Source organism: Peromyscus leucopus, chromosome 3 (assembly GCF_004664715.2).
Source record: "Peromyscus leucopus breed LL Stock chromosome 3, UCI_PerLeu_2.1, whole genome shotgun sequence".
NCBI lineage: Eukaryota > Metazoa > Chordata > Mammalia > Rodentia > Cricetidae > Peromyscus > Peromyscus leucopus.
Window position 1 is genome coordinate 33,942,398 of NC_051065.1, and position 26,877 is coordinate 33,969,274.

At 35.8% G+C, this 26,877-nt stretch overlaps 1 protein-coding gene across 1 annotated transcript in view; it reads left to right on the forward strand.

Annotated features, from left to right (window-relative positions):
- LOC119087687 (cadherin-related family member 3-like) overlaps positions 1–26,877 on the forward strand; it is an 88,840-nt gene that overhangs the window by 35,030 nt on the left and 26,933 nt on the right. The window contains exons 11-16 of the mRNA XM_037204289.1: positions 200–345; positions 2,843–3,023; positions 5,653–5,809; positions 14,354–14,459; positions 15,020–15,241; positions 16,389–16,534. Of these exons, the coding sequence (XP_037060184.1) occupies positions 200–345; positions 2,843–3,023; positions 5,653–5,809; positions 14,354–14,459; positions 15,020–15,241; positions 16,389–16,534 (958 nt within the window). The remainder of the gene's footprint in view (positions 1–199; positions 346–2,842; positions 3,024–5,652; positions 5,810–14,353; positions 14,460–15,019; positions 15,242–16,388; positions 16,535–26,877) is intronic.

Here is a 26,877-nt window from a genome sequence, read left to right on the forward strand (position 1 = left end):
GATAAAATAATAAGTTCACTATTAAATACATCAATAACAGCTAATGTATATACAGCTATTTTAAAGCTATTTGAACTTAGAGAATATAAATTGTCACAAAAGATGTACCACATGAAATTTTAAATATTTTCTATGTGACTTAGATGGAAAGAGACATTTGTTTACACCAAGTACTAAAAACTTCTCCTTTGTCCTATAGATACAAACCAGATGCACCTATAAATATTAATGAAAATCTGCCTGTTGGAACAAAGTTGGCCAAGTTCACAGCAACAGATAGAGATATAGAAGATGCCATACATTATGAATTTATAGGTACACAGAAAGTGTTTGCTATAAATGAAGGTATAATAATTTTCTTGGTCAACCATTTCAGAAAGCATACTGTAAAGTATTTTATTCATTAAACTAAGCTCTGAAGTCATTATATCTGAATAGAATGATATTTAAAATATGTAAGAGAGCACTTAGCATACTTTTATGAAGGAACTACTAATCCTTCCTTCCTTGTTAGAAGTATGGAGGGTTCTGTGTTCGTCTGCTCTGGCAGACTTTTCAACAATTCACATATGTAAGTTTGCACTGGAAACTTATTTTATTACCTTTCTCTGAGAAATCAATTTTCCCATGGAAACCAGAACATTAGTTATCATAAACAGAATATTCATTTTATGTCAAACATTCCTGTAAGTACATTACATACATAAAAGCAAGTTTGAATTATTACTGAACCAGTCTCCATCTGAAATGTACTGGGGAGGAGTTTTGTTTCCTTCTCTTACCACCATGGAGGGTATCAGAGGAAGGGCCTTATAAGTGCTAAGTAAGTGCTGCTCTATCCCTGAGCTACTGAATTCCTGGGCCTAAACACACTCAGTGAATTTCTGTGACATGGATAAATTTGAGTTCAGCCTGTTTGAGAAGCACACTTCTGGCTTTAAGTGCATCTCAGCTGCTCAGACGTTAAGAGGCTGTGTCCCTGACAATTTAGGCATAAAGTTAGAACATGTAGGAAAGAAATATTCCTCCTTGTTTTAGGAGGGAACATACCCATTCACATATGAATAGAGTATGATTAAACATGCATTCCCATCATCTCAATGCAAAGATTACCATGCACAGAATGTAGGATGGATAAGAAGGCAGGTGGCCTGTAGAAGAGACGCAAGCATGGCAGGGCAGAGCTTATGCAGAGAGGGAGGATGTGCAAAGGCTGCCTCTTCTGCCTGAGATATGCCTCATAAAAGTGGAAAGTGGGAAATCTGGATGAAACATACAGCAACAAACTAAAAGTGATAGTGTCAGAATGAACCTAAGTTTTTAATACATGTATTTAGGAAACTCAAGGGATAAATTATTTTTTTTAATCCAGGTAGACTAAAGAGACATGACAAAGAGTGCTTCTAAACTGTCTTTTTTATGAAAACGTGGAGCCAATCAGTGCAATTTGAAAAAGACTTTTGATATCGGGATGTTTGCTTCAGGACTTATTTTGTAGCTGTGTTAGAGAATATTTTGGTTTGGAAAATGCAAATTCTAGTGAAAGGAAATAATGAGGTCATATACTTAATCTCTTGCTGTTAGAAAAAGAGCATTCCCACAAACTTCTGGTTATTAAAAAAAAAAAACAAAACCAGTCACCATAACAACAATCACGAGGGAGAGGCATAATGGCTATCAAAGAAATGCAGAGAAGGTACTTGGATAATACCTCAAAATTCCTGAAGAAGTCAACAAGAAACACAAATATGACTAGTATTCAAATTTCCTTCAAGAAAATAGGCCTACAATAAAACATAAGAAGTTAGGCCTTTTCTAAAGGTAAGGTTCCAGTTTTAGTCAGTGCAGACGTTTTAGTAAACCATTACAAGTTAATTTTTTAAAAATATAGTTATGTTGGTCTTGGTAAAACATCGTATTTACTGTGGGAGTATTAATTAGATTATAAACAGATTTTCCTCCAGCACCTATTATGTAAGATCAAAATGTAAGATATTTAGGAAAATTGAAAACAGAAATGTGAATTCAAAAGTTTATATGTGGTATCTGGAGAGATGACAAAGTAGTTCAGAGTATTTTCTGGTCTTACAGAGCATCCAAGTTTCACTCCAGTGCCCATACTGGCTGGCTAACAGCCATCTATAACTCCAGCTCCAGGGGACTCATGTCCTCTTCTGGCCTACTTGGACACTTGTCCTTATATGCACTTCATCCCTACCTCCTTCCCTACAACTTCACATAATTACAAACAAACAAATACATTTTTAACAAAGTTTACATCTGGGAAAATAATAACTCCACAGAGAAGGAGAAAAGACGCGCAAGAGATGTAAGGGATAGAGAAGCAATCCTGCTGGAGATTTACCAGCATGATAATGAAATACATCAGTTATTTACATACCTATAGTTTGTAAAGCAGTGTATACCTTTAAAGCTTGCATGCTCTGCAAGTGCAGATGCAATACAAATACTTAGGAAGTTAATTCCCACTTGAAATATTCTTTTTCCTTTTGTTGTTTTTTGCTGCATGCTATCCCAAAACCACACTTCTTCAGAATCCCAGGTTTCTCCCTGCCTGCCCCGTGTTCACCATCCCACACTCATTTCCCACTGCAGCTGCCATGACTTTCCCGTGAGAGGACCTCTGTAATACAGGCAGCTTCTGGCTTCTGTCATACATTTAACCCATATTTCTCATATGTCACAATTGTGACGTGTTGATGACTTCATTAGGTCAGCAGCTGACCTTTATCCCTAGGAGTACTCTATTCATATCATGATTTAAGTGCACATCTTCTTTATCTTGTGGATGCAAACACATCTTAATCTGCTTGCCTTTTAGACTTGGGAGATGTCACTGTTGCCTATCCTTTAGACTATGAAGATGAAACAACCCCAAAATCTTGGGTATTATACATTAGAGTTTATGACAATGAGCGAACACATTCAACAACAGGGACACTCACAGTGATTCTACATGATGTCAATGACAACCCTCCGCAATGCTCCCAGGAAATTTATGTGTAAGTTATGTCAGCGATTGTTGGCTCTTCAGATATATGTATAGAGAAAGCAGCACCTATGAATGAGTGGGCATCAGTTATCCTTGAGCAGGCAAGGACCTTTCCCTTCATCTCTTACTTTATCCTTACACAGCACAGCTTCTGCTTTCAACTGCCCAGGACAAGTTGACTTGCTTTGTCACAAAAGGTAAAAATCAATCTTGAAATTTCCCCAAATCTAGAATGTTTAGAAAGCCAACATAATTCCAGACAAGGAATGTTCCATTTGTATGCAGAAAACCCAAGTGAAAGTTCAAAATCCTATTCACAGCATCCAAACATCAAGTACAGGAGAATCATGCCAGTTACTTACAGTGAAGTGCAAATGGTCTTGCAGGCTGGAAAATGAACACTCCCGATTACTGGAAATTTTCAGTCTGATTGCACAGACAACGTTTTCACACCTTGCAATGGGATTAGGGTAGTCTTCTCTTGAATAATTTGTCACTGCCTTAAAAGAACACCTTCCATATAAATAATACTGGCATGCCTTGATCACTTAAGGGACACAGTGCCAGCCTCCACATAAAACAAATAGGTCTACTCTGTTGAGTTTTAGAAACCAATGCTTGTGATCTGACAGATGTGAATAACTGATTGTAGCTGGAGGCCTGGGAGAGTGACATGACAGAAATAAAGAGTCCGAGTGCTAATGCACAGTTAATGCACAGTCGAGTGACTCTAGATAACCATAATGCAGTGTGTCTTGCCACAACTTAAAAGAATGCAACTTAAAAGTCTTCACCCTGAATAAATGGTAAATGTTTACCAAAGCAGATGTGTTCAACTCGATGAAAGCACAGCTTTCTAGAACATTCTTTATCTTAGCAAATTAGAAAATTTATCTTTCATTTCATTATTTTTCATGCTAAAGTGATTATTTTACTTTTCTTTGATTTGAGGGATTGTACTTACTACATTTCCCCCTTCCATTTCCTCCCTCCAATATACTCTTACTTGCTCTTTTTTAAATTCATGGCCTTACTTTTCATTGTTTTCATATGCATATATATGTATACACACACACACACATACACACACACACACACACACACACACACACACACACACACACACACATACATACATACATATATATTCCTAAGTACAATATGCTTGGTCTGTATCGGGTTATGTGTATCTATGTTTTTCGTGGATGACCACCCAGTATAATTAATTGGTGTGCTCTTACCTATGGTAGACTATTTCTCCCATTCTCCGTGTTCCTTAGTTGCCTGTAGTTCTTTATGTAGGGTTGGGGCTTTCTCCTCATCAACTTTGGCATGTCTACTGGTGTCATCCACATTCAGCTCAAGTTTGAGTTTCCTGCTAAAATGTAATCTAATGTTAAGTTAGTAACATCCTCCCAAAACTCATGGGAAACATCATTGTAGCTGTTTGCATTAGCCAGACAACTTACCACTGAATTACCATCAACAATGTAACTTTAACCCAATGAGCTTTTCTTTGCATTGATGAAAAGTACAGTAAAAATTTGTTGACTCTATTCTGATCCATGCATTGATGCAGGTATTCCTGCATATTTAGGTGTCTGGCATCTTGTTAATGTTCTGCTTCTAACCACAAGGAGAGAAGAGAGCTAAACATATAGATGACATTTCACATTCTAGTCATCTTAATCATTTTACTAGGAACTGTAATTTAACCTATCAATTTCCATTTCATTTGCCAGTACACCCCTACAAGCCACATGCAGAGGCTGTGGGGAAACTGGGATATATAGAGGAAAATGCAAAATTGGTAAGTGGAATAGTTAATATTGACTGTCAGCTTTACCAGATCTAGAATCACCTTGGATACAGTCCCTGGGCATGTCTGACAAGGAGTTTCTACCATAGGATAACTGACATGGACATATCTGCTCACTCTACCTCTAAAAAAATGTAAAAGAATGGGATTTTGGACTGAAGAGAAAAGAGAAGATGTGCTGGGCACTAGCACTCTTGGCTCTCTCTGACTCACTCCAAATGAAATAGGACCAGATGCATCACACTCCTGTTCCCATGACTTCTATGTCATAATGGGCTAGATTCCCATGAATTTAATCCAAAGCCAAAATAAACCCTCTCTCTTAAGTTGCTTCTTATCAAGTATTTTTCATCATAGTAAATAGAAAGTATTTAATACAAAATCAACAGTTCCAGCTCTCTCCTAAGTAAATCTAAGTAGTCAATAGTTCTCAGTTTCTTTATTTTTAAGGTTGGGAGAATGATATAGTACAAGTTTAAAGGAACAAGCATGGCCATTTCATGAGATCAGGTAGAACTATATGAACTGCAAATATAAAGTTACCAACCTGAGGAGGAACAAATTATCATTTGTTCAGTAATATTTGACTTGTTGAATTTGCTGTCCAGAAATCTAGCATAAGAGCAATGCCATCCATTTCCCTTGGTCTCCTCATGGATGCTAAGTCATGTCTTAGGCAATCTTTCATGGATACTATAAAATACTTATTGTCAAAGGGCTATTTAAATTATGAACACAACATTTCAAATGATCTAATCTATTAACTGTAATCATCTGCCTAAATCAAGTTCAATACATAACACTTTTTTTCTCATTGCAGAATTGAACTTCCTGAGAACATCCCAGTTGACACCCCTTTAGTGTCCCTAAGTTGTACAGATCGGGATGGAACTATTCCCAACAATAATATAACTTATCATTTGATTAAAGACACCTTTTCAAATAAAACATTTACTCTTACCAACAATGAACTGAAAGTAAGTATCATAAGTCACTCTCTGACTGTGGCTCTGTGATTAACCTGAGATAGAAAAAAAATTGTTTTTATTAGTATAAAATTGTTAATGAACTGCAGTAGTTCAAATAGCTGATGGCAGAATTTGTTCCTGGATTTCCAGCTGAACCTTAAATTGCTGAAAGCCTCACTTGCTTCAGCATGAAGGCTGGAATGTAGTTTTGATCATCAGGACTGAACTCAGAAGGTTATGAATTTCTTAGAACAATAGTTTTAGGATAAAATATTGTGAATTCATTGGAAATGTGTTGACATTCCTTTGACAAATATGTTAAACATGTTTTTAACAGAGACTATAAATAAAATAAGCATGCATACTTTATTATTGTATCCTATGTTATGCAGCAGCTCAAATATTTTGATCAGTTAGAAGTGTGTGTGTATGTAGATAGGTAGATAGATAGACAGACAGACACATAGATATAGATATGTTTTATTTCCAATACATTTTGAAATATAAGTCATGCTAAATGTAGTTATATTCATACAGTTTAAAAGTAGATAAACTTCTATCCAGGATACATTTTATGCAAACTTCTATTATCCTTGTTCCTTCACGTTCTGTGAGTGAAATGTAGAGAATCACATTCATGATCTAAATCAGATATCTTTCAGTTTTGTGTACTGTACATCAAACTAGAACATCCACCCCTTATTTTTTATGCCTCCATTACCTATGTACTTTTGTATAGTAAAAAGTTTCTGTAGACATTTCTCATATGAATCCATTCCTGACATTTCTTATATCTTGTGTCAATGTCACACATTTCTCCTTGGTTCTCTCAACATTTCTTGTCTGTGCCTCTGTAGCACTGGTTAAACATTTCATATGTCCCTAGTTAGGAAGTAAAAGAAAACAATGCAATATCAAATGAATGTCTGGAACATGTCTAGGGCTTGTTAGATATCTATTGATTATTGACTGAATTCATGATGGATAATAAGGGAAAACTGTAGGTGTTTGTTGGGTATAGCAACTCACTACTTCCAAAAATTGCAATGTGGTATGTTCATACCTGGAAATACTGAAGTGATCACAATATGAAAATAGATCTTTGAAATCTAAATATCTATAATAATATCTAGATAATGCTAGAAAATACAATATCAATATTCTTGAAGTAGGAAATATGAAAATGATGGAAATGTTTATAATTATTTGAATTATTTCTCTTCAAGGAATTCTAATGGGATACAAAATATATGAACAAACAACAAAATTATTGTTTTGAACCTATTCTAATGTTTACTAATTTCCTGGAAAAAAAATCACATACAATTTACAGGATCAAAACGATTTAACCAAATATAACAAGCTAGACACACGGATTAATTACACAATTCTTTTTTCTTTTTCTTCTATTTGCTATATGATTGGAATAAGAACAATAGTACTTTCCTCAAAGGATATTTAGGTTTGAAAGGTTATTAAAATGCCATGATCATTTTCCAAGGCAGGGAAGAGAAGCCAGTTCAAGAAAATGACACAAATTTAACACTTAATGAATTAAATAATATTATAGAACTATAGAAAGAAAATATACATGATTTCAAACAATACTCAACTCTTTACTACAAGATCATAATTTACATATAAAGTTTTTAAATGTAAAACTAAAATGGATTAGCTCTTAGTTAACCGAAAGGGTATATATATATTACAGAAAATGGAAAACAGAGTTTTATCAGTTATTCAAAACTCAGACTAAGAGAAATCATTAAAAATTCATCTTAAAATAATAAGAAAGGTTTTTAGTAGGAGCCAGCGGGATTGAGGACACCAGGAAAACACAGCCACAGAATCATCTAAGCAGTGATCTTAGGGGCTCACAGAGACTGACCCGGCAATCATGGAGCCTGTATGGGTCTGCCCTAAGTCTTCTACATATGTATGTTGTAATTATTTGGCTTTGGGCTCTTCTGGGACTCCTAACAGTGGGAGTTGGCTCTTGGTATCTTTTCTCTAGTGGGTTGCCATGTCCAGCCTTGATATGAGGGTTTGTGCCTTGTCTTATAGCGTCTTGTTATTCCATGTTTAGTTGATATACGAGGGAGGATTGCTCTTTTCTGAAGGAAAATGAAAGAGGAGTGGATCTGGGGAAGAGGGGAGGGGAGCCTGGGAGGAATGGAGGGAGTGGAGACTTCAGTCAGGATGTGTTGTATGAGAGAAGAATAAAGAAAAAGAAAAGAAATTCATACAATATATTTTGATCAAATTATTTCCTTTCTTCTAACTTCCCATATCCTTCCCTTCCCCACTCACCCAATTTCAAGGTCTTTGTCTTTCTCAACAAAAATCAAACAAAACAAAGTAAAAACAAACCAACAAAAATCGTATCAAAGAGACAATAAGACTAAAGAAAACACAAAACAAACAAAAAAAGAAACAAAAAGTTGACCTCCCCTCTTCCCGCCACATAAACAAAACCAAATGAAACATAGCATGAATTCGGTTTTGTGTAGGCCAAAGACTCCTTTGTCAAGGCCCATCCCTGGAGTGCAATTGATATACCCAGTGACATCACATAGGAGAAAACTGTTTTTTCCCCTTTCCCAGCACATATTAATTGCAATAGCTTGTTGGTTAGCATGGAACTTTGTATTTACTTGCCCTTCTCAATGCTGAGATTTTGTTTGCATCCTTAGTTGCTATCTAAACTCTGGTTATTTAGCTGGAAACACACATGTCTAAAGCTTAAAAGCCACATCCACAGGTAAGGGAAACATTCAATATTTGGCTTTCAGTGTCTTCTTGGTTACCTCAGTCACAATGACTGTTTTTAGCTCTATGTATTTACCTTCAAATTTCATAATTTAAATTTTCTTAGTAGGTGAATAATATTCCATAGTATAAATGTACAACATTTTTATTATCTATCCTTCAGTTGTTGGAAATTTAGGCTCTTTGCAATTTCTGGCTATTATGAAGAGAATAGCAATGAGCATGGATGAACAAGTATCTTTGTAGGAGGATGCACAGTCCATTGAATATATGACCAAGAGTGGTACAGCAGGATCTAGTGGTGGATTTATTTACAGTGTTTTGAAGAACCTCTACACTGATTCCTATAGTGCCTGTACAATTTTGTATTCCCACAGCAATGACTAAGTGCTACCCTATGCTTGCGTGCTTCTCAGTGTGTGCTGTCACTAGTTTGATTGATTCTGGCCATTGTGACTGAGAGAAAATGAGATAACAATGGAGTTTTAATTTGCATTTCCATTATAGCTAAAAATGCTGAACATTTAAAAAATCTGTCTCAGCCATTTGTATTTCATCTTTTGAGAACTCTCTGTTTAGTTCTCTAACTCATTTTTAATTGAATTATTTTCTTGATGGTCAGTTTTAAAAATTCTTTATATATTCTAGATACTAATCTCTCAGATGTACAATTGGTAAAGATTTATTCGCAGTCTATAGGCTGCCACATTGCTTAAATAATGGTACCTTTGCTATAAATAAGCCTTTGTATTTGAAATAAATATTTTAGCAATTGATCTTTCTTTTTAATAAATTTATCTATTTATTTATCTATTTATTTATTTAATTTGTTTGTTTGTTTGTTTCACATTCCAACCATAGTTTTCCCTCACTCCTCTCCTCCCAGTCCTCCCCCCAACCCCTCTGTCTTCACCCCCAAATCCACTCCTCCATTTCTGTTTAGGAAAGGGCAGATCTCCCATGTTTGTTGTGGGATAGTGCTTCTGTACACTGGTTTAATAAAACACTGATTGGCCAATAGCCAGGCAGGAAATATAGGTGGGATAAGCAAACAAGGAGAATTCTCAGAAGAGGAAGGCTGAGTCAGGAGACTCCTACCTGCCGTCCAGGGAGCAGCATGTAATGGCACACGGGTAAAGCCATGGAACACATGGCAACATAGATTAACAGAAATGGTCTAAGTTTTAAGTGTAAGAGCTAGTCAGTCATTAGCCCGAGCTAATAGCCGAACAGTTTTAATTAATATAAGCCTCTGTGTGCTTACTTGGGGGATGCGAGTGGAAAAGATTTGTCTCCACTGCAGGCTAGGGGGGACACAGGAAAACTTACAGCTACACATGATTATCAACAAAACGTGGCATATCAAGCTGCAGTAAGATTAAGCACCTTGGGCTGGAGAGATGGCTCAGCAGTTAAGATCACTGGCTGCTCTTCCAGAGGTCCTGAGTTCAGTTCCCAGCACCCACACGGTGGCTCACAACCATCCATAGTCATATTTGATGCCCTCATCTTCTGATATGAAGGCTTACATTTAATAGAGTAATCATATACATATATAAATAAATAAGTCTTAAAAATGATAGTTTCTCATATTAAATATCAAATAGTAAAAGACCTTAAAAAATGACTAAGCACATCCCCACGTATTAAGACTGGGCAAGGTGACTCAGTATGAGGAGTGGGGTGCCAAAAGCCTGTAAAAGAGTCCGAGTCAGCTCCTTCTCCCGCTGGTAGGAGTCCCACAAGAGGAGCAAGCTACACTACTGTAATATATATGCAGATGCCTGCGACAGTCCACTCAGGCTCCCTGGTTGCCGTTCAGTCTCCGTAAGCCCCTGTGAGCCCAGATTAGTTGGTTCTGTGAGTTTCCTGTGGTGTCCTTGACCCCCTTAGCTCCTATGATCCTTTCTCCCCTCTTCTGCAGGATTCCCTGAGCTCCACCTAATATTTGGCTGTGGGTCTGAATCTGTTTCCACCAAGCGCTGGAAACCTCTCCCATGACACCTGGGCTAGGCACCAATCTATGTTTAAAACAAAATGTCACTAGGCATCATTACACTGACATTTTTTTTTACTTCTCTTCATGTTTGGTTCTATCCTATGTCTCTGGGTCATCCAGCCTGTGGGTCCTGGTGCTCCATGCAGTGTCAGGGGTGGGCTTACCAGCCTGGCATAGGCTTTAGGCTAGACTATTCGTTGACCACTCCCTCAATCTTTAGGCCACCCTTACCCCAGCACATCCCATCAGCACGACAGACTGTAGGTCGAAGATTATGGCTGGGTTGGTTTCTCAATCCCTGCACTGGAAGTCTTGCCTGGTCACAGGAGAGGCTATGTATCTGCAATTGCTAGGAATATTAGCTGGGGTCATCCTTGTAGATTCCTGGGAGTTCCCCTTGTACCAAGTCTTTATCTGACCCCCAAATGCCCCCTCCTTTCCAGTAGTCTCTTTCAATACTCTCCCCCTCCAGCCTCCCTCCAGCCTGATCACTCATGTTTCCATTCCCACCTGCCTGCAGTCCACTCACAAAATCTCTTCTATTTTTCCTTCCTAGGTGCTCCCCCGCCCATGAACCCTCCTTGTTACCTAGTCTCTCTTTGTATTGTAGCACAGTTATCTTTTAGTTTATAGCTAATATCCACTTATGAATGAGTACATACCATGTTTTTCTCTTTTAGTTTGGGTTACCTCACACAGGATGATTTTTTTTCTAGTTTCATCCATTTGCTTGCAAATTCCCTGGTGTCAATGTTTTTAACAGCTGAGTAATACTCCATTATGTAAATGTTTCACATTTTCTTTGTCCATTCCTTGGTTGAGGGACATCAGGTTGTTTCCAGGTTCTGGCTATTAAAAATGAAGCTTCTATGAACGTAATCATGTGTCTTTGTGGTCTGACTGAGCATTCTTTGTGTATATGCCCAAGAGTGGAATAGCTGGGTCTTGTGGTAGATTGATTACCAGTTTTCTGAGAAACTGCCACACTGACTTACAAAGTATCTATACAAGTTTGCTCTCCCACCAGTAATGGAAATGTGTTTCCCTTACTCCACATCCTCTCCAGCATGAGTGGTTGCTTGTGTTTTTGATCTTAGCCATTAAGACTGGACTAAGATAAATTTCAGAGTCATTTTGATTTTTGCATTTCCCTGAGGGCTAAAGATGTTGAACATCTCCTTAAGTGTTCTTAGTCATTTGACATTCTTCTCTTGGAAATTCTCTGTTTAGATCTGTACCCCATTTTTAATTGGATTATTTGGTTTGTTAATATCTGGTTTCTTGAGTTCTTTATATATTGGAAATCAGCCCTCTGTCAAATGTGAGGTTGGTGAAAATCTTTTCCCTTTTGGCAGGCTGCCATTTTGTTCTATTGATGGTGTCCTTTGCTTTACAGAAACTTTTAGTTTCATGATGTCCCATTCTTTAATTGTGGATTTTAGTGCCTGTACTATTGGTGTCCTGTTCAGAAAGTTGTTTAGAAATAAAAAACACATGGTCTTGGTATAAAAACACACAGGTGGATCAATGGAATCAAATCAAAGACCCAGACATAAATCCACACATCTATGGACACCTGATTTTCAACAAAGAAACCAAAATTATACAATGGAATAAAATAAAGCATCTTCAACAAATGGTTCTGGTCTAACTGGAGGTCATCATGTAAAGAATGTAAATAGATCCATATCAATCCTCCTGCACAAAACTCAAATCCAGGTGGATCAGAGAGCTCAACATAAATCTGAATACACTGAACCTGATAGAAGAGAAAGTGGGAAAGAGCCTTGGGCACATTGGCACAGGAAACAATTGGTCTTTCAATTTTACATTGTTCAAAATGTAAAGAAATTGATTTTGTACTTTGGAGGAAAATAAAATTTCTATTTTACTTCTTGTCATTTAGAATATCAAAATCTCAAGCCTTGAATCTGAGAATCATAATTCCACAATGGCCTTCAACGCTATTGCTGTCATGCACAGAATTCCTATAATGTTTGTTCCAGCCTTGGTTATTTTCTTACAGTATCTGTAATTCCTTTCAACATTCATTTTTATTTTTACTTTTTGTATGATCAAACACAAATAGGGTTAGCATAGGCAGGAATTTTAGTGGAGCACTACCATCATGAACTAACTGAGTTATTGATGTTAGTGCCATTGCCAATATTTATTTCACCTCTCTTTATCTACTTAGAAGGCAGACTATCGAATTTTAACAGTGGCCTAAGTTCAGAAACCACCTAATATTTTTTTATTAATTCCTAAAGAAACTACCTCTCTAGTTGGTTAATATCCATGGTCTTTCATTGCTGTAAGTCTTGGAAAAAAAATTATAGAATCTTTAAAAAGCAACATATTTCTGTGCTAACTAATCATCTGATTGTTATACATAATTTCCCTGAATAGTGAATGTTGACTTTTAGGAAAAATAGCTAACATGGACACAGATAGCTATGGCATGGAAAAGACCTCAGGTAAGCTGGAGAAGCGAGCAGCAATCATGTGCTTTCCTTACATTTCTTGGAATGTCTCAGATGAAATCTAGGCTGTGAGCACTGTAAGGATTGTATCATTATGCAAGAGATGTGGACAAAAGACTCTTAGATTGCTTTACTTGTGTATTTAATGCTATTAAACATCCTGATGACATCATGTCTGCCCTATATATCCATCCTAGGAGAGTAAAACTAAAGAACAAAAGTATGAGGCACTTAGACCCTTAGTACAGGTGACCTCACATCTTATAGTAGCCTGATTTTGAAGCTTGCAGTTTAGTTTTGTTTTTGGGAGATTACTCTCATTAATTCTAATCCAGATTTAATTCAGTTTTGTAAAAAGGGAAATAAGTTTATTATAATGTCACTGCAAATATCTTAAATACAAAACAGTAATTTCAGATGTCCCTCAACTTAATATCGATATGTTCCAATTAGACAATTCTTTTTTTTTTTTTTTTTTTTTTTTTTTTTTTTGGTTTTTCGAGACAGGGTTTCTCTGTGTAGCTTTGCGCCTTTCCTGGAGCTCACTTGGTAGCCCAGGCTGGCCTCGAACTCACAGAGATCTGCCTGGCTCTGCCTCCCGAGTGCTGGGATTAAAGGCATGCGCCACCACCGCCCGGCTCCAATTAGACAATTCTTAAACTGAACATTTCATAAGCTGCAAATCCATTTTTCTGTAACGTGTGAATCATCATACTGCATCACCATGGTGTGCTGCAGAAAAGTAGCCATTTTCTCTCACGATGCTATGGCTGATGGAGGACTGGGTGCACGCCACTGTGCTGGTTCATAGAGATAGCTAGCCAGGAAGAGTTCAAACTGTCCTGTGGAAGCCAGTGGCTAAGCACACCCTTGAAAACCTGCAATACAACTTTTCTGGGTTGCACTGCAACTGTGAAGTAAGAGATGACCTCAATGAGATTCTTATTAACAAATAAATGTATGCACCTCCAGTATTTTCCATTTGTTACTTTTTGAAATACTATCACTTAAAATATGTTTGCCTGAATAAAGTATTTGTCTAAAATAAAGTATTGCCTGAATGAAATAAAAAATAATTTTATTAAAATTAATTACATGTTTTTAATTTTTAGTGTCGTTACTTTGTAAGCTAAAATTACATACATGACTTGTTCTTGTGGTTCTTAGGATATTCAACTGGACAGTAGTATTGTAAAGTAACAATTTTATTTACTGGTTTACTGTCTTCACTTTGGACCCATAATTGACAAACTTGGCATGTAATTCAAACAAAACTAATGATGTATTATTTTTCATTTACAGATTGGACCTATGCATCTAGATTATGATAATCCCATTTTTTCAGGAATGGACTTTAAATATATATTGTTTATAAGAGTCTCTGATGAAGGAATTCCTGTGCTCTCAAGTAAGAAGTCATAACTTCAGTATCTTAATATAGTTTTAATTAAGTAAGACACACCGTATTTTAAACATTAGTTCCTAGATTTTGTTATAGTAAAAAAAAGTTACAATTATAAGTTATAATAATGAATTAAATAGTTATAATTAAATTAACTTTTTAGCCAATATATATTACTATTTAAAAACTGAAAGCCAACATAGAACTAAAAATCAGTTGAAATAATGCTTCATAAACACGGAATACAGAACTTTGCAGTCACTTGAAAACTGTTGAATATAATCTTTCTATAATATTTTCATGTTTAAAATATTGAACAAGGAACCAGTTTATTCTACATTGGATAATATTAAAAATTTGTCAATAAAGCATTTTTATGCTAAACTTAGTTTTGAGCAATCTATAACCAGAAGTAAATAATTTACTAATAGAATATCAACATAAACATATTTATAAAGCCTATGCATATAAAATGTAGAATGTGATTGTTATAAAGTAAAAATAAGAATTGTTGAAGAAGACATATCATTGCTCTATCTGCACTCATGAATTTTTTTTCTCCATAGCCATCATTAGAATCATATTAAGGGTGATCCGTATAAATGAACTTAATCCTCTTGGGACTATGATGGCATTTACCTTCAGTATATTTGAAAACAGTCCAGTTGATACACTAGTTGGAAAAATTATGTATACAGATGGAGACTGGCCATTTAACAATGTACAATATGCCATTGTTGGAGGCAACTTTGGAATACCACCCACATTTTACATTGAATCAGATACAGGTAATGTAAAAGCACTGATATTAGTTAATAATAAAAGGGAGAATTGACTTTCCCCAAGGATGAGCCCCTGATAGGTTTCCTGCTGTGGGACATTCTATATGTTAAATGTGTTGCTCTGATTGGTTAATAAATAAAAGACTGATTAGCCAGTAGCCAGGCAGAAAGTATAGGCAGGACAAGGAGAGAGGAGAATTCTGGAAAGTAAAAGACTGAGTGAGGGAGACGCTGCCAGCTGTCGCCATGAAAAGCAAGATGTAAGGTACCAGTGAGCCATGAGTCATGTGACAACATATAGACTAATAGATATGGGTTAATTTAATATATAAGAACTAGATAACAAGAAGCCTGCTGTGGCCATACAGTTTATAAACAATATAAGTCTCTGCGTGTTTACTCGGTTGGGTCTAAGTGCCTGCAGGACTGGTGAGTGAGAGAGATTTGTCCTGATCATGGGCCAGGCAGGACTGGAGAAAACTCCAGCTACAGTTTCCCAATCCTAAGTGATCAACTTTAAAAACATATACATGCAGGTAACCCTAATTGGATTCAGTACATTATGTATATAATATATATGTCTGTATAAATATAATATATATGCATGTATTTATGTGCAACAATGATAGGTATAAAAGAAGAGGTTATAAGCTCAAAAAGGATATGGAAGGAGTTAGAGGGGGAATAGTTAAATTATGCTAACACAGTGTACTCATGTATGAAATTCTCAAAAATTAAAATGAAAAATAAATATCTAATTTTGAATGTAGCATTTTTGGAAACAATGGGAATGAAAACTTTTCATCAGAAGCCTTCCCTTGAACTCTATAGCATTCACCTTGCTTTGTTAGCTACATCCATAATTCTTAGCAACCACAGGAAGAGCAGTGAGGCTTTGATCTTTGATATACTGAAGTTCAGAAAGCCTTTGCACACATGTTCTTCCAAATGCCTGAGAATGTACAGTAGGTGACTGATGCATGAATTAGCATCCAGAATGATTTAACTGTACAAACAATGATACAAAAATGTAACAAAAGCTTATTATATCATGTAAATTATATTTGCTACTGTAACAAAGACTTCATTTCTGTAGATTATAATATGGCAATTGACTGTTTGAAGACAATAACTTTCCACTGTTTTGTGTTAGGAATGATAAAGCTGTTGAATTCCCTGGACAGAGAAGCAGTTTCTCAGTATAAGATAGCTGTGAGAATCACAGATGTGGCCAATGATGCTCTCCCTGACCCTCTCAGACAGAGAAGTGCTATTGCTCAGGTGACCATCCATGTTCTGGTAAGAATGCATCAATGTTCGAGGTATTTTTATCACTTAAGAGACAGGCATACTCTCAGAAAATGAAAATAAAGGGTAGATGGGAATGGGGTAGTAGAGTCTTTCAGCATTGACCTAAGGTCACAGTGATATGTGTGGTCTCACTACTTTTTAACTTCAATGAACAATGATAAAATTGTCAGTACATGCAAAATACTCTGTGGTTTTTGAATCACACAATCAGAATTTGTGTGAAGAGACAGCCTGGTATCACAAGTTGTACTTAATTTATTAGAAATATCATTCTAATAACCAAACATGTTTTTGTAAACAATCACACACACATTAATGATTTTGCAGGCTACTCTGATGCATTTTAATTTGTGTATTTGTTCATCTTAATGTTCTTTCCATATCTTACTTTCAGTGAGGCAATACCTTCATATTTTAAGTAGTAAAGACTATTGTATCAGTCAGAGGTTCATAGCATGAAGTGTAGACACAAAGACTTTTAAATATTCAATGCAAGAGTACATTTGACCTGACTTGTTTGAGCTTTACATCAATGTAATCAAATGCATCACTTTCATTGGTGGAAATGTGCAGAAAAATGAATTCCTTTTTTATAGATAGAGCCAAACTCCCTTTATCAAGTGCATTTTTTCTTTTTCCTTTTTCTTTCTATCTTTCTTTCTATCTTTCTTTCCTTCCTTCCTTCCTTCCTTCTTTCTTTCTTTCTTTCTTTCTTTCTTTCTTTCTTTCTTTCTTTCTTTCTTTCTTTCTTTCTTTCTTTCTTTCTTTCTTTCTCTCTCTCTCTTTCTTTCTTTCTTTCTTTCATCTTTTCTTTTTTGCTGCTTTGAGAACTGTAAGATATTCAACCCTGGATCCCAGACAAAAGGCAGTAATCTCTAAAGAAATGGTGATTTAAAGCTGCAGACCTTGAGTAGAGCCTTTGCATAATGCTTCATGTGAAGATTTTCATATGTGCTGGGGTGAGCTAACCTCTCAGTGCTGTGTCTGGCTTTGTGCTGTGATTCCCCCCACTACAGCCTCGTCATGTCTGGAAAGTGCAATAAACCAGGCTGAAATCTTTTTAGAGAGAAATTTAACAAAGTAACTTTCATTGTTTTTACCATGACTCAGGATGTCATAAGTTAATGAAACTTCTTGAATGTGCAAGGTTCCAGCAATATACCTTAACACACTCATATTAACAGTTTCTCTACTGGGAGGGCCTAAGTGTGAAGACTTCTGAACCTATTACTGTCATTGCATTCTACATGGAATGCCTAAGATCCAGTAGGTAGAGTGAGAAGAGTTTGCTGTCTTCTTCATTGATGAAGCATTCATTTATCTTTCTTTTTTGGAAATAGAAAGATACCATCGAGAAAAAAATACTTGATATCTTGAAATCAGGCAAAGTTTTTACATTTCTTAGAATTGCAAACCCTTTACTCTAAAAATATTTCAGAGAAAACTTTGTTTGAAGGTTACCAATGCTTTATTCAGAAAGTATAGGTTTTGAAAATAGTACCTTATTTTAACAGAGACTAAAACCCATAATGAAGGTAAATGTAGTAGTGTTCTATTACTTAAGTCAGAAGCATAAGAATGCATTTATACTTTATCTGTCAAAATGAACTAACAAAATTTATGCTTTATATAAACTGAAAAATTAGTGTTCTTTTGGACTGAATGATCATACACACCCAAGTTTCTATGTTGAGTCTTTATCTCCAGTGTGAATTTGTTTGGAGTTATTGGCATGTGTGGAACGTGGGGCCCTAGTCTGAATGGATTAGTATACTCAGAGAATAACAAGCAAACTCTCCAGGGAGTATCCTCTTCCCACTGTGTAGACATTCTGAGAAAAACTGACTGCAGTAACCATTCACTGGAACAAAAGTCAACTTCTGTTATTTCACCCATGCAAACTTTGTGTTTTGTTATGGCAGCCCATGGAGGCTTGAAGAAAATATTTGAAAGATACAATATTAAATCTATATCCATAGCAAACATATGGATAGATAAATGGTAGAAGGTTAAATGATGAATTAGTACATTAATGGGTAGAATAACTCAATAACTCATTTTGGAAAATGACAACCAGAGAAGGAGCCTGTCTTATGAATAAAGAGATCATTACAAGGCATTGTGCTCCTGTCCAGCCAAAGAAAAAACTTTCGTGTCCATAGCACTCAAGGTGAGCAAATCAATCTTTATACCAATAGTGTGCCTGCCAGAGTCTGAAGCAAAACAAAGCCGATGTTTTGACTCAAATAAAAACAAAACAAAGTGAAAAAATTCCCCAGGCAAAAATCATCTCATAGCATGATCATATATTGTATATTACCCCATAACGTACTTGCTGACAAGAATTTGCATACAAAACTGAAAGCTGTTTTGTCTCCTGCAAAGGGAATGATCAATTTCCTCAGAGGACAGTTTCTAAATCATCACTGTCTTTTTTGTGATTCCTTTTGAAGGAATTGTTACCAAACATATGCCCTTTGTTTCTAGACTGAAGTACGGCGGCTCTCACATGCCAGATGCATGCTCCATTTCTGGAACATGGAAAGATTTGCCATTCTCTTTACATCGCAAATAATAATTGAATAATGGCTAAAAAATGAGTGCCTTTCCTTCCTTGAAAGTGCCTTTCAGAGTAGTCACAGTCTCAAAATTCATTCCTGAAAGAAACCATTTTTCTGAAAGCATGCGATGTCCACATGAAATTGGTCTGGCTTTAGGGGGAATTACTTGTTTAGAAAGGGAGATTTAGTAACTTTCTTTGTAGCAGAAATGACCCTCTGAAGTGTGAAGGTTTGCACATGTATTTTACCTTCCTGCTAGTAAAATACGTACAAAGATCTTTAGGTTGGCTCTGTTAGCTCCAGAACTTGTGAACCTGAATGGTGTGAACTGTATGCCTTCCTAATACTATTGTGAAAACAGGACAGGTTATTGAGATATTTTAAATGGTTTCTCCATCACAAAATGCTGATGGCACACCATGTAATCCTGAAGTATAACTGAATTTTAAACTCAACTCTATGTAAAGCACTCAGAGGCTCATAGTGAATGTTTTACACATCTTTCATAAGCAAAGTAGGGTTACTGCACAGAATGAGAAAAACCCGATTGATATTGCTGTTCTGTTTTATTAGGATAAGGTTTCATCATTTCTTCCACAAAAATAAAAGCTAGACACTAGTTAACTACTACTGATAAACATGTTTAAAATGTTCTTGTTTTTATATATTATGGAATTAAAGCTGGAGCCTAAATGCTCCCCATCTTGGATATTTTTTAAAGCAAAATGTTCCTTGAACTGTTTATGTTAATATGAAACTTAAACTGTAAAAACTGTAAATCAGTTTCTTTCATGCACTAAGTATGGCAGAGTTTAGGGAATTTTAAAATATAGCATAAAGAGCTAACCTACTACAGATTTTATTTAAGTTGTGTAAGATCACATTTGGAGGAAAAAAGGAATGCAAGCTGAAGGAGGCAACAGAAATACCAAACACAGTTTGGTAGATGCCAAGTTGGATGTTAATCATTTTTTTCAGTGTCCCCAGGTTTCTTCATATCTACATTTTGCCATTTAAATCTTTCTGAACTAAATTATAAAATAATACTTTTAGTATATTATATTCCTAAGCCCTTGAAGACAGAATTCTTTCTCATGTATCTTTTCTTATTATCTCATTATCTCATAATCAAAGGATTTCCTTAAATATTTACTTAGCATAGTATATATTGGAAGTGTGGCAAGAAAGTTTGAGTAGAAAAATAAAAGCACTGAGTTCTAAATGCTATCACAAAGAAGGAGAATGTTAGAACTAGAGAAAATTGAATGGAAACATATTTATCCTACCATTCACATAATAGGAACTAAGACCCACCTCATCACTACTCAAAACCAATAGGTTTTTTATGGATTCCTGAGTGTTTATTATAATGTAGAGGCAATGGCATATAGTACTGTCTTCTGATCAGAAGATGTTTTATTTTCTACATGTACAGCTTTTCACATTTCCTGTCTACTTTTAAGCAAGAATATGGTTAGGGTGAATAGGTTATGCAATGAAGAAGTTTGCTAAACCTATTACCAACAAACAACTTTGCCCAGTTTGCCTTTTAACAATAGTTTTGAAAGACTGTGTGTAGCATGTGTGTGTGTGTGTGTGTGTGTGTGTGTGTGTGTGTGTGTGTGTGTGTATGTGTGTGGGTGTGTTGGTGAACCTTATTATATGTGCACCTCTGTGTTAAGACCAGCAGTCAACATGAGTATTGACTCATGGAACTTCCTGCCTTGTGTGTTATGACAGTATCTCACTGGCTTGGAATTCTCCCTGTAAGGGTAAACCTCCTGGCCATCCTGCCCCAGAGTCTTAGCTGTCTCGACATCCCCAGTGCTGGGATGAGCAACAGAAACCACCAAACCTTCCCTTTGGAGAGCAAACTTGTTCTTCACGTTTACAGGCAAGCACTTCGGCCACTCAACTGCCTTCCCAACTCCTGAAACAAAGCCTGTAAAGAAGGAAAATTTATGATACAAAGAACACAGATCTCTAAGTTAATACTTGGAAAGCAGCCTCCAAAAATACCTAACATATCTGATTGTGACACAGGTGAAATTAGGCATGTTCCACGTACAGTGAGGCAAGTTTCATGCTTACTTGTGACATTAAATTGTCTACTCCATTTTACATACTGCAGACCTTTTCTTGGTATGGTATTCCTCCAAATGGTTAGAATTCTCACACACTTATTCCTATCTTTCTATTCCCTTGCTTTGAGAGTAAACAGCCATCCTTTGTTGCCATGGTTTGTCACAGCATGGGTGTGTGGGTTCACACGGATCCATGGAAAGAAGACACAGAGGCATCTTAAGAATGAATCTAGTCTTTCATAGCTGTAGGGGGGTCCAGCCTCAAAGGACTGAAGTCCTTTCCCTTCACCTGGGGCATTTTTATTTTCTCCCTATTTACAGTTTAGCCAGTTAATTTCCATACCTTCAAAGCAACCAAAAAGGAGCTCCCAAAGACAAAATGCCAAGTGTAAATTCCTTGATTTCTTAGGTACGACGGTTTTCTGGGTTTCTAGAACTAAGTTTTTGATCCTTGGGAGACTCTCAGACAAGATTCACATAGGGCAATAAGAGAAACAAGAGATATAAGAGAAACAAAAGGTGTCCATGTTTAAACAAAGGATGGAATAGGGCTAGGTGATACTCTCTGGACCCAGGCCGGGAGTAGCTCAGCAGGAAAACAGCCACACTTTATTTGTGTAGCTTACATAAAAATGAAAATATTCATTTAAGACAAACAAACAAACAAAAACTATTGTTACCCCTTTTTTACCATCTAACTTTTTGTGGTGAGAGAATGTGATTTTTGTAATTATTTGATAATTTTCCAGTATTGCTGAGTAATACAACACAGAGCTATAGAGAATATTTCTAATAAAATTTAATATGATTTTAACAAATAAAACACAAGTTTAATAATAATAAAAAATAATGTTCTTAGAAAGTCACAAAAATGTTGCTGAAATATCTGTGTAGTTCTAAAATATTTCCATGTTGGTATTTTTACACCAGTATGAGTGATATATGAAAACAACTGCCTCTGATGAACATTCTTTCTGATTTTCATCTTTTATTTTTACTGAAAGACTTCTCCAAGTTATGATAACTCAGGTTTATCATATATAATTATAATAAGATGATGGATTACATATAAAAATCAAATGCACAAATATGTATGGGGAGATGTATGCATATACATTTGTATCCCTGTACGACTATCAAGTAAGACAGAATTTGCTGATTACTTAAAACCATGATAAAAAGATGAACATAAAATGATATTTCCTGGCTGACATTTAAAATTCGGCCCAGAATTATTCCATCAGCACATGGAGGTAGAACTAATCACAAACCCGATTCCCCATAGAATGTTATAGAAAGAAGTGAAGGATCTCTTCATTAACTTACTCTTTGGTAATTCAGATAACACGCCTGCCTCCATTGTTTCTTTCCCTTTCTGTATTCATTTCTTCCACCCGCTGAACTCTCTTCCTTCCATCTTAATGTCATTTGGTCAGTTGGTTTGTTTGATTGATTTTGTTTTGTTTTGTTTGCTTGCTTGCTTTGTGACCCATTGGGTTTAACCAGGGCTGCTCATGTAGGTGTTACTATGAATGTACCCCCTGGGGCCTGAGTAACACAGCACAGGACAGGGACTTATAATCCCTCCTTTATCTATGACTGAATGTTTGCTGGCTCAGTCTCGTGAAGGCTGTTTGTAGCAACTGCACTATTGTAAGTTTTGCATGTTCAGCCATATCATACTCATAAACCAGCATCTGCAGCTATACTCTCCATCATTTTGGTCTCCATGCTTTCTGTGCCTTTTCCCAAGATGCTCCCTGAGCTTGTGAGGGGGCTATTTGGGTCTCCTATGGAGCACACAATGCTCACTTCTTCTGTGCACCCTGCACAACCATGAGCCTTTGCATTATTGACATCCTCTGCAAAGGAAAAGTTTCTTTGATCAAGGCACAGGAAAGCTGTGTGTGTGTGTGTGTGTGTGCGTATCCACTTAACAAAACAAAAACATTTAGTTCACCTCTAGTTTTTATGTTGTCTCTAACCATGGGCCCTTAACCAGGTTCACAGTAACAGATATAAACATATTCCTAGAGAGAATGCTCAACATCCAATCAGAAATTGTTATTCCTAAAACAGTCATGTGACTATTGTGTTAGTAAATATCTTTTGCTTAGCAAATTAATATTGTAGTATGGAATGTCTAAAGCTGGGGAAGACCTTTCTCTCTCTCTCTGTCTCTCTCTCTTGCAATCAAAGTATGTGATGTCTTCATCAGTAGGCTCTTATCATCCAGTTCTGATGGGAAACAAATGGAAATGGCCATAATTTGTATAGTTTTGGGGAGTCTGTGCACCTACCTGGACAACTCCTTCTAGGGAGGCATGTCACACTTGCCACTAGGATTTTCCATCTAATAGCTCATGGCTTCTCAGGTCAGCATTATCTACTCGTGCACAGGGTATCTGTTTACAGTCTTTCTATTAAATTCTATAATTTTCAATTAGATTATTAAGTGATGAGTTTCCATGTGGCTTCCTGATTTGACTAAGCCTCTCCATATATAACTCATTTTCTTCCCTACCTTTTCCTTTCCAAGAGCATGTGTTCTACCACCAATATTTATTTATTAAATTTAAATTTCAGCAAAATCAACAAAATGTAAACATATGTAATGTTTGAAAATATCAACTTGGATATTTGTTTCCTAAATAGAATTTATAGAATGCTAGTTTTATAAATGCTAATTTTAATTCTTTCAATTACATGGTGAGCTTCAGTTATTGAGTTTATTTTTATATTAACTATTCAGTAATAATTCCTTGGCATTTCTATAGCTATATTGAGTTTATGCACTAATTAACTCTGACACTAAATTAATTGATGACTTACTAGTTTTCTAGGGCTTCAAAAACAAAGTGACAGGAACCAGGTATATTAAAACAGAAATGCATTATTAGGAGATAAACATTTCAAATTAAGGTGATAGCAAGCAGTGTTTCCTGAGAATGTTTTAGGGAATACTCTCTTCTAAATTTTCTTCTAACTTCTACTGAAAGACATTAAAACTCAGTGCTGTTGAGCTTTGAGACATACCATTCTAATGTCTCTCTTTTTAATCTGTGTTCTGTCTTTTCATATTTAAATTTTTTATACAATATATTTTGAGCATGATTTTTCCATTTCCCAACTCTTCCTCTTCCTGGATCCTATCTACCCATCAAATTTATGTTCTTCCCACTCCATCACACCCTCTCTCTAAAAAAAAAAAAAAAGCCAAGAACCAAAAACCAAATTCATGAAAAAATAAAATAAAAACAACAACAACAACAACAACAAATTTTCTTCTAAAAAGGAGGGACATATTGGACTAAGTTCTTATATTAATCTGACATGACATCGTTAAATTATTTAAGTGCGCAAAACGAAATGTCTTCTGAGGGACAGAATTTGGCCTCTATATGACATATGCCATCTTAGTGAACTGCTGCATCAGGAGGGAGTTTAAAATAAAACCCAGAGACATGACTGTGGCTTCAGATACATTAAAAAAAAAGTCTATGAACACTTTCAAAAGGCAAAGTTTGGAGAACTTGTAAAACTAGATGAATACCAATGTCCAAAGAAAATGATAATATGTTCAAGTTAATATGAGATGTTGAAGAGGACCCAGAATGAAGATCAAAAGGATTTAAACAATGATCTCTAGAACTTGGTGGGATATCAAAGAAATAATTCTATAAACCAGGATGACTAGGTCTTGTTTATCCATCACTAATATTTAGATCTTACAAAGGAAAGAATATTGTAAAAATTTGCAAAGTTAAAAAGGGAGAGAGAGGGATGCTTGGTGCAGTAGAGCATGCCTGCAACTCCAGATGAGGTAGGCAGAGCTCTGAGATCAACTCTACACCCACCATCCAAGGCTACACAGTGAGCTCAGGGCTACAAAAAGAAAAGGGCAAACAGAAATAAACCAAACAATAACATTCAAATGGTTTTTGTTTATTTTGGTTGTCTTCATCAAACAGTATTTTGAAACTGAGCATTAACTTAGAGATGAGATAAATAATTCAGATTTCTCTTATAAGTGAAAAATCAATATCTTTCAATCTTGAAAGCATATGCTGAAAGTATTATACTCTCAACCAAATGTCTTTTTCTGAAGAGAAGATGTTTTTGACCCTTTTTGTAACCTGCAATTCCAAAAGTGATATACAGAAATATCGTCCATCCTTAAAACCATTGCTTTCCTTGCATTTAGGGCATGTAAAGGCCCCTGTCTTGTTTGTTAGAGAAAAGATCATCAGCATGCTCGCCTACTTTTTGTATAACAGTGTCAGAAGCACTTCATAGGAATTATTTGTTCTATTTATGGAAATGAAAAAATGACCTTTTTGATCAAGATAACAAAATTAAATGCTGGATACAGATGAAAATATCATAAGAAAATGACAGACCACTGCTTCTCATGAATGTACATGCAAATATCTCCAATAAAATATAGCAAATCATATCTCAAATGTACACAGATACCAGTATATCATGATCACATAATTATTCCTGGTATTCAAGGATAATTGAATATTTTTATAATCTATTAATATACTCAGCATTCTACCAGGTTAAAAGAGAAAACTGGCCGGGCGTTGGTGGCGCACGCCTTTAATCCCAGCACTCGGGAGGCAGAGCCAGGCAGATCTCTGTGAGTTCGAGGCCAACCTGGGCTACCAAGTGAGCTCCAGGAAAGGCGCAAAGCTACACAGAGAAACCCTGTCTCGAAAAACCAAAAAAAAAAAAAAAAAAAAAAAAAAGAGAGAAAATTGGTACAATTACACCAATAGATAGTATAGGGGTTTGAATAAGTATGGCCCCCATAAACTCTGTGTTTGAATGCTTGGCCAATAGACAGTGGCACTATTAGGAGGTGTGGCCATGTTGGAGAAAGTATATCATTGTGGAGGCAGGCTTTGCAGTCTCATATATGCTCAAGCCACACCCAGCATGACACAGTCTTCATTTCTGCTGCCTGTGGATCAATAGAACTCTCAGCTCCTTCTCCAGCACCATGTCTGTCTGTACATTGTCATGTCCCATCATGGTGATAATGAACTAAACCTCTGAAACTGTAAGCCAGCCCCAATTAAATATTTTCTCTTATAATAGTTACCATGATCATGGTGTCTCTCCATAGCAATTGAAACCCTAATTAAGACAGACAGTAAACAACATTTGATAAAATCAAACACTATTTCATGATGCATATTCTAAACAAAATAGGAATAGGGAATTTCTTGACTTGATAGAATACATCTAAAAAACAAAAAATTCAAACTAATATTCTACTTAATGGCATGAGGATGTACATTCTCATCTTTGTTTGGACATTATAGCAGAAATTCTACTTAATGCAAGGAGAGATGACAGGAGATTTATTTATTTGAAACAAAGAAATAACAAAATTGTTTTTGTTTGTGTGAGATATTTTTATATTTGGAATATACATAAGAATAAATAAGAATCCTGGAATTGTGAAGATATTATTAAAAGTTTACCAGATATTAGTATAATATTCTAAAGGTTATTTTTTCTAATAATCCACAATGAGCAAGTGGAATTTGAAATCATAAATATAATATTATTCACATAAAATGTCAAGAAAATGAAACATTAGGTATAAAGATAACAAAATAGGTCCAATGTCTATATGAAGAAAACTGTAAAATTCAAATGAAGGAAATAAAAG